The sequence below is a fragment of the Equus caballus genome, chromosome 23 (genome assembly GCF_041296265.1).
Source record: "Equus caballus isolate H_3958 breed thoroughbred chromosome 23, TB-T2T, whole genome shotgun sequence".
In the NCBI taxonomy this organism is placed as follows: Eukaryota; Metazoa; Chordata; class Mammalia; order Perissodactyla; family Equidae; genus Equus; species Equus caballus.
In genome coordinates this window covers 35,360,013-35,372,423 of record NC_091706.1, presented here as the reverse complement: position 1 = coordinate 35,372,423, position 12,411 = coordinate 35,360,013, and the positions used below count along the sequence as shown (strand labels likewise).

The window sequence follows — 12,411 nt, the reverse complement described above, 5'->3', positions numbered from 1 at the left end:
TCTGCTTTGGTGGCCCAGGGTTCTCCGGTTCCAATCCTGGGTATGGACCTACACACTGCTTGTCAAGCCATGCTGTGGCAAGCATCCCACATATAAAATAGAGGAAGGTGGGCAGGGATGTTAGCTCAGGGCCAATCTTCCTCAAAAAAAAAAAAAAAAAAAAGACCAGCACCTGAGAGATGAGCCCCCAAACATACAGCTTTGAAGACCAATGGGGCGCCCAAGAGACCCCCTGGGGCCGTAGTAGGTGAACTGAGGGATGGCTCTTAAAGGGCTAGGGCACAGACTCGCTTACCCCAGGTCCAGTGAAGGAATTGGCTCTGATGATTATGGAGGCTGAGAACTCCCAAGAGCTGCAGGTGGCAAGGTGGAGAGCCAGCAGAGCCGGTGGTAGAGTTCCATCTGAGTCTGAAGGCCCAAAAAGCAGCAGAGCTAATGGCATAAGTTCCAGTCTGGGTCTGGGTTGGAAGGCAGGAGGAGGACAGAAGTCTCAGCTTGAAGACAGTCAGGCAGAGAGAGTGATTCCTCCCTTACTCAGCATTTTTGTTTTCTCCAGGCCTTCAGTGGGTTGGATGAGGCCCACCCACAGCGGGGAGGGCAATTTGCTTTACTCAGTCTAATTCAAATGTTAATCTCATCCAGAAACACCCTCAGAGACACATTCGGAATAATGTTTAACCAAATCTGGTGCCCTGTGGCCCAGTCAAGTTGACACACAAAACTAACCATCCCAACGTCCACGGAGACATGACAAGGAAGTGGCATAACGAGATCTTGAGCCCATTGGTCTCTTGGTCCCCCACACTCCTCAGCACAGTGAAATGGTTGGATAATTGATGCTTGTCTGATATGGAAGGACCATGGATTTTACAGTTCGAACATACCCTCCAAGTGATTCAGTGCGTTCCCCTCATTTTACAGATGAGCAAATTAAAGCCCTGAGAGGCTCTTGTCTGCTCAATGTCTCTTGGCTGCTCAGGGCAAAGAGATGATTTTTTAGTGTAGTGCCTGGACCCTCTCTTTCCTATGGTGTTGACTTTCACTGAAATGCTTAGAATTATTTTACTTTTACCTATATTTACAGAAATTTATAGTTTGGAGGCCCTATTGGGGTGGGATATGTGTACAGGGGTGAATTAAAAAAATTTTGAACATATATAAAGGTAGAGAAAATAGCAAATGGGTAACATGCATCCATTACTTTGTTTTTCCATTTTGCCAATCTTTTTTTTTCCTGAAGAATTTTAAGGTAAATTATGGCATGAAGACATTTCACCCCTAAATATTTCTGAGTACATCTCTTGAAAAGAAAGATTCCTACATAACTGCATTATCACACCTAATGAAAATAACCCTGATTCTCTAATATTATCTAAAACCTAATCTGTATTCACATTTTTCCAATTATCCTCAAAATGTTATTTGTAGCTGGTTTGTTCAAACTGGGATTCATCCCAGAACCATGCATTGCATTTGGTTGGTAAGTCTCTTAAACCTCTTTTAATCTAGAACACTGAGTCTCGTGTGTGTGTGAGAGGTAGCTGAATTTTAACCAACAACAGTTACCGTTATAAATTATTCCCGGCTCCAGGCAACACAGCACTTCCTGAAGGGAACTGGCTTTATCTCCCCCTCCTTGCAGCCATTTTGGACATTATCCAAACAGGGAAGTTAATTCATGTCAAGGATTAAAAAAACAACCCTGTGTGAAGTCCCTTGTCTTTGAAGGCACACTTGGAGAAGCTGTGCTTTGCTAAAGAGCACACCTAGGACCTACATCGAGTCTTGCAGCAGCTACTGGACATTTCAGGGGAAAAAATGCCATGTGCAGATATTCCAAACACTGATAACACAGGAAATTGAATAGGCTCAGAAAATGGCAATTTTTAGAGCAATGTAATATATAAGTTGCTGAACTAAACAACGGATTTCAAGTAAGCCTTTGAAATTAATGTCTGACTTCATAGCTTGCAAGAGCATCTCAGTCATCTCTACGATATCCTGTGAGGCAGAAAGGGAGAAGATACTATTGAAATACTCGTTTTGTAGACTAAATTACAGGAGGTTATGAGACCTATCCTGTTGTACCTTGAGTAGGGGAAGGGGGTTGAACTTATCATTTAGCCTGTAACTATGTTGAAAGTCCTTCTTCTTGCATTTAATTCGTTGTGTTTGCATGTCTTGGAGTCATTAATGAAACTGATATTCCTGATGGCATAGAGAAATTCAGTTGGTTTCTTCCTAATAAAAGTAGAATGTTTTACCATGACTTCTTTTCCAGGAGAGGCATCCGTCTCTTCTGACTGTGTGTCTTACAGATACATCTTATGGAATAAGTGAAAAGGCTAAGTGTCTATAGAATTAGTAAGCACACCCAGGGAAATGGGACACATCTGGAGTTCTGTTGCTTTTAAAATATATTTAGGGGACAGGACCATTCTGATCATGTTTTTAAGCAGAAGGGAAGATGCTAGAGGAGAAATGGAATCATAATAAAAATACTGATTTTTCTTTGAAGACTTACAGTGTGCCAGGCACAATACCCAGAACTTTACATACATTATCTCATTTAATCCTCATACCAACCTGATGGAGTCACTGAGAAAGAAAACGGTTTAAAAAACTTGACCAGTGTCCCAGAATTAGTAAGCTAATTAAAACCCAGATTCCAAGAAAGAGGCAGGACTCCTGAGTAAGAAGGCAAAGATGGAGAAAGAAGCAACTTTGAGGGGTGCAGAGTGGAAGTTTTAGGAAATAGTTGCCTATATCTGTTCAAGAAAAAGTAAGAAGATTTCCTGCTAAGACAATGGGGTAAGAATAGAGAAGGAACTTGGGATAAGTGGAAATGTTTTGTAAAGGTACTCTGGGAAATTTGTTGAGGATTCCTGAGAAGTTCTGAGGACGGGGTGGAGCTAAGCAGCCTCATTCTCAGAGGGAACCAGTTTGCATGACTTCACGACTGCCTTCAGCAAAGCATGGGCGTCTGGGAATGGCAGCAGTGGGAGCAGATGGTGGCGATGTCCCAGGGTTGGGGAATGGCAGTGTGATCATTGCAGAGCATCAAGAGGGCTGGTAGTTGTTAAGAGTGCCTGACTGACATCAGACTACTAGGATTCAAATGAGCCGCTGTTGATTGCCAGGGCTGTGACCTTGATTAAAGTCACCTCTTGTAATTTCAGTTTCCCTGTTTGGAAAATGAGGATAATAATAATTCTTACTTCATTTGCTTTTTGTGAAGGCTAAATTCCATATAAAGTATGAAATGTGGTAAATGTGAGTTTCAATAAATGTTAGCTTGTGTTATTATGGTAACAAAGGCATAGCTCAAACGGTGGACCAGAGGGTCTTGCCTGGAATAAGAGAACAATGAAACTAGAATGGCCTGATGGCCAGGATTAATCAAGGGATGACGGGCATCAGTATAGGAATTATAGGAATGAGGAGCAGGTTCAGTAGAGGTACAGAGCAGGGTAGATGGAAGATAATGAATTTGTGGACTAAGGACACTCAAATTTGATATTTTTGAAAGAAGAATTTTGAGAGACAATAATACACACATAAGGTATGACTGTACCAGGCATTGACTAAAATGAAGAGGAAAGTCATTGGAGCGGAAGATGTCAAGTCACTTGGAAGTTGTCATGGAATGCCGAGACCGTTGGTGAACTCTGAGGTTATCAACATGGGTGGTTGTGTGGCTTCACAGAAAATTATCTAGCGTGCCAGAACTTGTTTTACGTTTGGAAACCAGTGTGCTTCGGCATGAAAACTCAGAGACTTCTTTTTAAAAGTGATGGATGCAGCCATAGAATATAGCGTGGCAGCTGGGGGGTGGAGGGCTATTCATGCGTTCTTTAATTTGGCAAGGGTAAAAAATGCAAAAACTAAACAAGACTGTTTACTTTTTAAGTTTTGAAAAAGGGTAAAAAAATGCTAAGAAGTGAAGTTAGAAGGGCTGTGTTTATTTCTTCATGGTCTTCACTTTTCCTATATGACAAAAAAATGTGGATAAAATCTACTAGGCTCTTTTCTTCCCCCGGCCCTGGAATGGGGCTATTGCTGTTCCTGATTTTTTTTAACAGCTTTATTGAGGTATGGTGAATATATTAAAAACCTGTACATACTTAATGTATGCAATTTGATGAGCACTATTCCTATTTGTATGTTCAATGAGTGTTTTTTGGGAGGCAATAACAGTGCTATGCTTGAAGGCAGCACTGTCAAACAGAAAAATATTATGAGTCACACATGTAATTTAAAATTTTCTAGTAGCCCCATAAAGTAAAAAGAAACAAGTGAAATGAATAATATATTTTATTTAACCTAATATATCCAAAATATTATCATTTCAACATGTTACTATAAAAATTATTAATGCAATCCATATTTGTCTACAAATGCTTCAAAATTTGGTACATAGTTTACAATTACGGCACATCTCAATTTTTAAATGTTTTTCCTGAGGAAGATTAACCCTGAGCTAACATCTGGGCCAATTTTCCTCCATTTTATATGTGGGTCACTGCCACAGCATGGCTGACGAGTGGTATAGGTCCATGCCCAGGATCTGAACCTGTGAACCCAGGCAGCCAAAGCACAGCATGCCAAACTTAACCACTATGCCACAGGGCTGGCTCTGGCACATCTCAGTTTGACTAGCCACATTTCAAGTGCTCAATAGCCACATGTGGCTGGTGGCTATTGTATTGGACAGTGCAGCTTGAAGGATTGCAGCTCTTGATGAAAAGAAATCAAGAAATAATTTCTGTTCAGTTGAAAATTATAATATAGTTGACAAGTGAAATTAATACTCAAAGCTATCGATGTACCTATCTATACGTCTATGATTTATATTTTAGATCTTTCAATCTATATATTTATTTCATTCCCAATCTGGTTGCAATAAATCTAAAATGGCTTGCATTAAGATGTAAAAATTAAAAAGAAAAGACTAACTAAAGGACAACTATTGATTTCACGTTCAATTCATTTAAAATCTATCATAGCTTAGTTGTTAGCTTGACCTTCTGAGGAAATGCATCAGATATTTTTAGTTAAACATCATTTAAAAGACTTGGGAGTCACTAAGTACCCATCGACTGATGAATTGGTAAAGAAGATGTGGTATATATATACAACGGAATGCTACTGAGCCATAAAAAAAGACAAAATCGTCCCATTTGCAACAACATGGACGAAACTTGTGGCACTGTGGTATGATACGAAGCAAAATACGCCAGCCAGACAGAGACAAACACTGTATGATTTCACCCACATGTGGAAGATAAACAAACACATGGACAAAGAGGTCAGACTAGTGGGTACCAGAGGGGAAGGCGGTTGAGGGTGGGCATAGGAGTAAACGGGCACACGTATATGGCGACTCACAATAATGTACAACTGAAATTTCACAATGTTATAAACTATTATGACCTCAATAAAAAAACCCCTAATAAGTGAAAAAAAATCTAAATAATCATAGTTTCTGTGAAAAAGCAAAAAAACCCCAAACAAACAAACTAAACTTGGGAGTCACTAGAGAGTGTGAGTTGGGGAAAATAATTTACCCTGGTAAGCTCACGCATCAACTAGGCAGCATGTGGGAGTGGAAATCCTATTTTCTTTCTCTGGGTGCATTGGGAAGCCCACGGTTTGAATCTGGAATACCTCACTTCTGTCAAATGCATATCCTGTTTGTGCCTCATATCCTGAATAAAGCTGATTACATAAGCGGGTCTCCCTGGCAGGTGTGATACTATTTTTAGGGAAGACGTATCATTGCTTAGAAGTGGATTAAAACAAACAAAGATGTAGGTTATTAGCCTACATAGAACAGGTGAGGCTGACCAAATTTCCTCCATAGCGCGAGAATACAGCCTGAGAAATATCAAGGCTAATTGACCTGTGAACGTTGTCCATTGTTTGGAGAACAAATGAATCTTTCTCCTGCTTTGTGGAGGAGGAGCTAACATTTCTCTCTGATTGAAGTTCTGGACACTTTTTAAAAAATTTACTTTTGGTGATGCATTATTTTCAAATTTTAGGTCCTGCGCCAGATGTCGTCTCAGACAAAATCTATCAGATCAGCAAAACAATTGAGGAATATGCCATATGCCCTGATCTTCGAATTGACCTCTCTCGACTAGGAAGACAAGAATTTGACCTGGAGAACAAATTCAAACCATTTAGAGGTAATAGAGAGGTCATATTCTGAAGAAGTCAGAATAACTCGGTGGATGGGGCTGACTGGTTTCTGCAGGGGAGAACACACATGAAAGCAATTGAATTAGCAGTCTCGGGAGTGACACTTGATAAATAGCTGCAATCTGAACGTGGTGCAGAGGGAAAGGAGAGCAGCCAAGATATTCAGAACTGGCACCTTTCAAAAACCACTTTCCAAACGCTCTATAATTTTCGACATAGGAAAAGTTTCATGGCTGACTCTTCGACAGTGTCCCAAGAATCAGCTGTGAATTGCCAAAATATGCCTTTGTTTTTTCAAGCGAATAAGGTGAAGGTGCTAGAATATCTTGGATAATTAAGCAGAGACCAAATAAGGTAGTTATTGAAATTTCCCATGGAACGTAGGCGTTTCTTTTCCAAGCTGGAACCAGACATTTCAGCCTGATTCAATGCACAGTTATTGATTATCTGCTCCATGTCAAGCACCATGTTAGGAGATTTTACAAAGGAATTCAGTAAGTACCAACTGAATTTAGGCAAGTGGGTCAAGAATTAAAGAACCAGAATGAAATTGCCAAAAATATTATTCTACATTGTAGAGTGAATAAAACTTCTAAAGTACTCAGATTATAGCCTTTCATTTTATATATTAATATTGAACCACATGACAAAATTAATACCATGTAGATGCATATCATTTCTCCCCCTTCTATTTTATCCCATTGCCTTTTCCTAGAAGGCATGCAAGTAGCAATAAAACTAACATTTTTTTGCTCTTTTAATGCCCCTATAAGCTGAAATGCAGTTAGTGTTAAGATGGTATCCTAAATTTTACACGTAATTTAACTTAGCTAAAAAGATGAAATACGTGGCTCATGGCCACATGGTATTTTAGGGTCAGAGAAGAGCTTGAAATGCACTATTCTGGAGTCACAGTGTTGGGCCAACTCTGCCACATTTTTCTTGAAAGATTTTGAATCAATTGTTTGCCTAGCTAGTCAGCAGAAATTAATTGAAAGCCATGTGATACTGGAAGCAATGGTGCCTGCTTTTATTAAGCTAGTTGGGAGCATGTGCACACACAGACACACACATACACACACCCCTACATAATGAGACAACTAAAAGCAAGGGATATATTATATTAAACAAAATATTTAAACATGCTTGATTACATACATTTGGAAGGACTGGAAAATAAGATGACTGAGAAAAATCAGGCTTTATCATAGGAAGAAGTTATATTTATTTATTTATTTTTGATGTCTTCACAATTTCATTAGTTGTCCAAGAGACCCGGATCTTTGGTGAGCTCAGATTCAGGCCCATTGCTGCAGCCACATTGCTAGTTTGATGAGTTTTCTAAAATACTTCAGATACCAGGAGGTGGGTAGAGAGATTCCCTGGCTCCAAGAGGAATTTGGAGATAATTGTTTGGGATAATTTAGATCTGTGTTCTTGCTTTTTTAAATGTTGAGCAAGGCTTGACTTAATTGGGAACAAGTCAGTCCTTGGCCTTTTATTTAAAGGGTCAAGAGCGTGAACCATGTGATGTGAACTTTCAAATTTCACGGAATTCTACTTGCTTTTTACATTTCTGTTTGGTATTGTGCCACCTGCTATAAATACCAAATGTATTTAGGCAAGTGATTCAAGAATTAAAGAACCAGAGTGAAACTACCAAAAATGTTATCCTATACTGTAGAGTATAAACTTCTGACTTCTAACATATTCAGGACATAACCTTTTATTTTCTATGTTAATTTTTTTATTGTGGTAAAATATACATAACACAGAGTTTGCCATTTTAACCATTTTTAGGTGTATAGTTCATATAGATTAATTTTAATTACTTTATTTTATAGATTAATATCCTCCTCATGTCAAAAGATGATTAAAAACTATCTGTGTCCCTTAAAAGTAATTATGTTATATTTGAATGGACACAAGTACCACGTTGATTTAAGTGCAAGGAAAAATATTTTTAGATGGGTATTTGACCAGATGAAGGGGTAGTTTCACATTACATATGAAAATCTCATCCATATTTCAACTGGACTTACTGAAAATTATTAAAAAGTGGTTTGGTAATAACTTTAGTGCAGCTTAAGAGTTTCAGGATTCCAAAGTAGTATGTATTTGAAAAATTTGAAAAAAAGTATACACAATTTTCAAAATTTAACTGCAAATTTAAAAAGCAGGGCTGGTGGACAAATTTTAGTGTCTAAAGAGTCAAATATTTACTACTTCTAGGTAAAGTACATTCTGAGTATTAATTATGTACTAACTGCCACATTAGAAAAATGTAACGTACTCTGGGTTTTATGTATCTGTCAGATAAATGGAAGAGACTGGCTTTGGATTCCTGGGCACTGGGTGGTGCAGGATATTGGAGAACCTTTGTGTTTTATGAGGGTTTCTAAATATCTGGCGTTTGCCCTGAAATTTTCAGTAGATTGGGCATGCAAGAGACTTCACACAAAGTCAGAAGTATATCCTTCATCACCACTTCTGAATCTGGATCTAGTTGGCACAATGGCATTTGGAAAATAGGGGTCAGTGCTGAGGTCACTCCTTGATTTGTTTAACACCAGCTGAGTCATTCTTTGGCCAACCCTCACAGGAGGGGTACCTGGATGTGCCAAGATGCCTCTTAGCATTGAGGTGTGTGCATTTTGGAGGAGGGAGGTGGAGGAGAGGAGGTGGGAGTAGGGATAACAGACACAGTTTTATCTTAACTACTTTATTCTTGTGGTTGATTTTTCACTTGTAAAGAAGAATTTATAACTTGATATTATTTATACCTGTTGATCACCTGAAAAGGTTGTAACATCTTGATTGTGCTTCAATTTGTGACTTTTGTCTACAAATGGATGCTTTGCTTCCCACATAGTATGTGGGATTATGTTGGGATTGTGATCAGAATTTCATGCTGAGTCGTGATTCCTTGTTATGCTTCCAAGTGTCCTTCATGGATCTGGTCACTGATGTTTCCCTTTGTTTTCCTATCTTTAGTGGAGATAGTGGACCCGGTGGATATCTATCTCAACCTCCTTCGGACCATCTTTGACTTTAATGCCATTAAGAGTTTACTGACTGGGCCGGGTCAACTGAAGATCCGTGTAGATGCGATGCACGGAGGTAAGGTCGTGGTCTTCTACCATTGACAGGGAGGAAATGCTAAGGAGACCTCTACACTTGTTGGGTTTCAGGGATTATGAGGAACGTTGGATTTGTAGATATTGACACTATGTTTATGTTCAGATATTTAGAATGCTCGGGAAAACTTCAGGGCTCTGCTTTCTCTCTTTTGATGCAAATGAAAACAAAAGTGGAACAAATGTCTTTGAGGCGATGCCTGGGAAGAGTGTGGAGTGGATATATTAAAACCGTAGTCATTAAAAAAACATTTGATTGTGGTACATGCACCTAATTTAAACAAAGAGTTCAAAGTTTATTATGAAAAAATTCTGCCCCAACTCCTTCCCCCAATTACCTACTTTCCAGAGAAAGCTTTCTTTCTTTTAAACTTTTAGCTTTTGTGTTTTTTTAAGTATGTCTCTCCCTGTTACTGAATACCACGAATATGCTGCTCCTTGCTGATTTTTCAGTTTGGGGCTTTACTGACTTCATACTTTAGAAGATGAGGTTGTAGCTCTTTTTCGCCCTCTCCACTCACTAAATCCAAGCACACTTAAACTAATTATATCGTCGTTTTGGTGAAATCACTATCCAGTGTCTACAGTATCCTAACACTGCTGAGCCATGCACAACATTGTCATTACATTTTTTTATTGCATTTGTTTATTTCCTTGGGATTAGTAATTGTCTTGTTTTCTCATTGTTTAGTGTTTGTTAAGTGTATTTACCACTATGACTCCCATATTCTCCCAGCGTCTACACCTTCTCTCACTTCCTTTTCCCAGAGACCTCTGCTCTGCTCTGCTCTGTGCTGGTTGCTCTCTGAGCCTGCTGTCATCCTGCAATATCCCCTTATCACCATTCTAGGAACTCCCTTTATCCCTGTCTCATGTTGACTCTCCTACTTCTGGAGTATTTGTCCTACATTTTTTTGATTTGCTCCTACGTTTTGTAGAACTCATTCTCACAGAATTCTGTGAGAGAAAATTCATGGGAGGTAAATGTTTTGAGTCATTGCATATCTGAAAATGTCTTTTTTCTATGCTTACTCTTAATTGATACTTGTCTGGATATAGAAAGCTAGGTTGGATGTTATTTTCCTTCAAAAGTTTGAGGGCATTGATCCGTTGCTTTACAGCCATTCGTATTGAACTTAAGAAGTCTGATGCTGTTCTGATTTTTGATCTGTCGTATGAAATCTATCGTTTTTTTCCTCTGGAGGCTTTTACAGACTTTGACTTATCTTCAGTGCTCCTACATTTCATAATGATTAATCTTAGCATGGGACTATTTTCCTCTATTGTGCTGGGCACTTAGAGGAGTGTTTTAATTTAGAAACTTGTGTCCTTTAATTCTGGGAAATTTTCTTGAATTACTTCTTGGATGATTTCCTCCATTATTTTCTCTTTCCTTTCTTTCCAGAATGGCTGTTGTTTAGATATTGGCCCTACTGGATTGATCTTTTAATTATCTAATTTTTCCCTGCCACCAACCATTTTTCTTCCCTTTATTTTGTGCTACATTCTGGGAGATTTTTTTCAATTTTATCTTCAAGTCCTTCCTTTAAGATTTTCAGTTTCACTATCTTATTTTTAATTTCCCAAAACTTTTTTTCCAAATAATCTATTTTACAAAATAGTTTCCTATTTATGTTTCATAAATGCCATATCTTTGTTTTTAGTGTCAGGTTTACTGAGGTATAATTTGTATACAGTAAGATTGACACCTCATAGGTATACAATTTGATGAGATTTGGCAAACACATACAGTTATGTAACCACTATGATAATCAAGATATAAAATGTTTCCCTCACTTTCCTTGTGGTCCTTTGTAGTCAAACATTCCTCTATTCCTCACCCCTGGCAATCACTCATCTTCTTCCTGCTGCCGTAGTTTTTCCTTTTCCAGAAAGCCATATAAGTGGAAGCAGGCTTCTGCTTCAGGCTTCTTTAACTCAGCATGAAGTTTCATAGATTCATTCATGGAGCTGTCTGTATCAGTAGTTCTATTCCTTGCTATCGCTGAGTAGTATTCCATTGTATGGATGTACCACAGTTTGTTTTCCATTCACCAGCTGATATAATCAACGTTATTTCTAGGTTTGGGCTACTACAAACAAAGCTGCTATAAACATTTGTGAACAAGTCTTTATGGGGATATATGATTTCATTTGTCTTACGTAAATACCTAGGAGTGAGATTGTTGGATCATATGATAAGTGTATGTTTAACTTTATAAGAAATTGCCAAGTGTTTTCCAAAGTGTCTGTACCATTTGCACCACCAGGAATGTATGAAGGCTCCAGTTTCTCCATGTTCTCACCAGCACTTGGTATTGTCTGTCTTTTCAATGTTAGCTATTCTATCATATCTTCTTGATCTCTATTAGGATACTCCTGATATGTACTTTAAAAGTTTTCTTCTCCCTGTATAGTTCCTATTTTCTCCAGGTTGTTCTATACTCTTTATTTTGGTCTCACATTAAATGGATTTCTTAGAAGTTTGGTGATGCTTGACTGTCTGGCATGTTTAAGAGTGAGGCACTAAAAAAATTTGGGGGGAGTTCTAAGCCCATGTGTGGAGCTTATCCTTCATGGATTTTACTCTTTCGTTCCTTCCTGTTGGGCTGGTCATATTCTCCAGAAAGGGATCTTTCATATTCTTCCTTTAGTATTATCTCTGGCTTAGAAGGAAGACAGTTTCTCTTTTCGAATAGTTTTAGCAATATTTCTGGGTTGAGCCTCATGGCCTGGCTTGTATCATGTGTCCATCTCTGAACCCATCACTCTGGCTGGGGATGGAGGACACTGATTGGGCAGACCCAGGTCACCTCCCCAGCCTTAGGGGAAGCGGAATTTAGCCATGTCCAGATCACATGAACTGAGATGGGAAAAGGATTGTTTCTCCAAAGAAAACCCACAATGCTGCTACTAGAGGAAGGAGAAATGGGTGCTCGGCAGGCAAAATCAAGAGGTGTTCACTGTTTGAGGTCTGTGTTGTATTAGTGGAAAATAAATAGAAAGCTATACTTTACATATATTTCAGCTTACAGGATTACATGCCACTTCCCAAATGTGGTGTATGTTC

The 12,411-nt window shown here is 38.7% G+C and overlaps 1 protein-coding gene across 1 annotated transcript in view; it reads left to right on the top strand.

Moving 5' to 3' along the window:
- Nucleotides 1-12,411, top strand: part of PGM5 (phosphoglucomutase 5) — a 168,908-nt gene that overhangs the window by 21,078 nt on the left and 135,419 nt on the right. The window contains exons 3-4 of the mRNA XM_023627258.2: nt 6,045-6,191; nt 9,199-9,324. Coding sequence (XP_023483026.1) covers nt 6,045-6,191; nt 9,199-9,324 — 273 coding nt within the window. The remainder of the gene's footprint in view (nt 1-6,044; nt 6,192-9,198; nt 9,325-12,411) is intronic.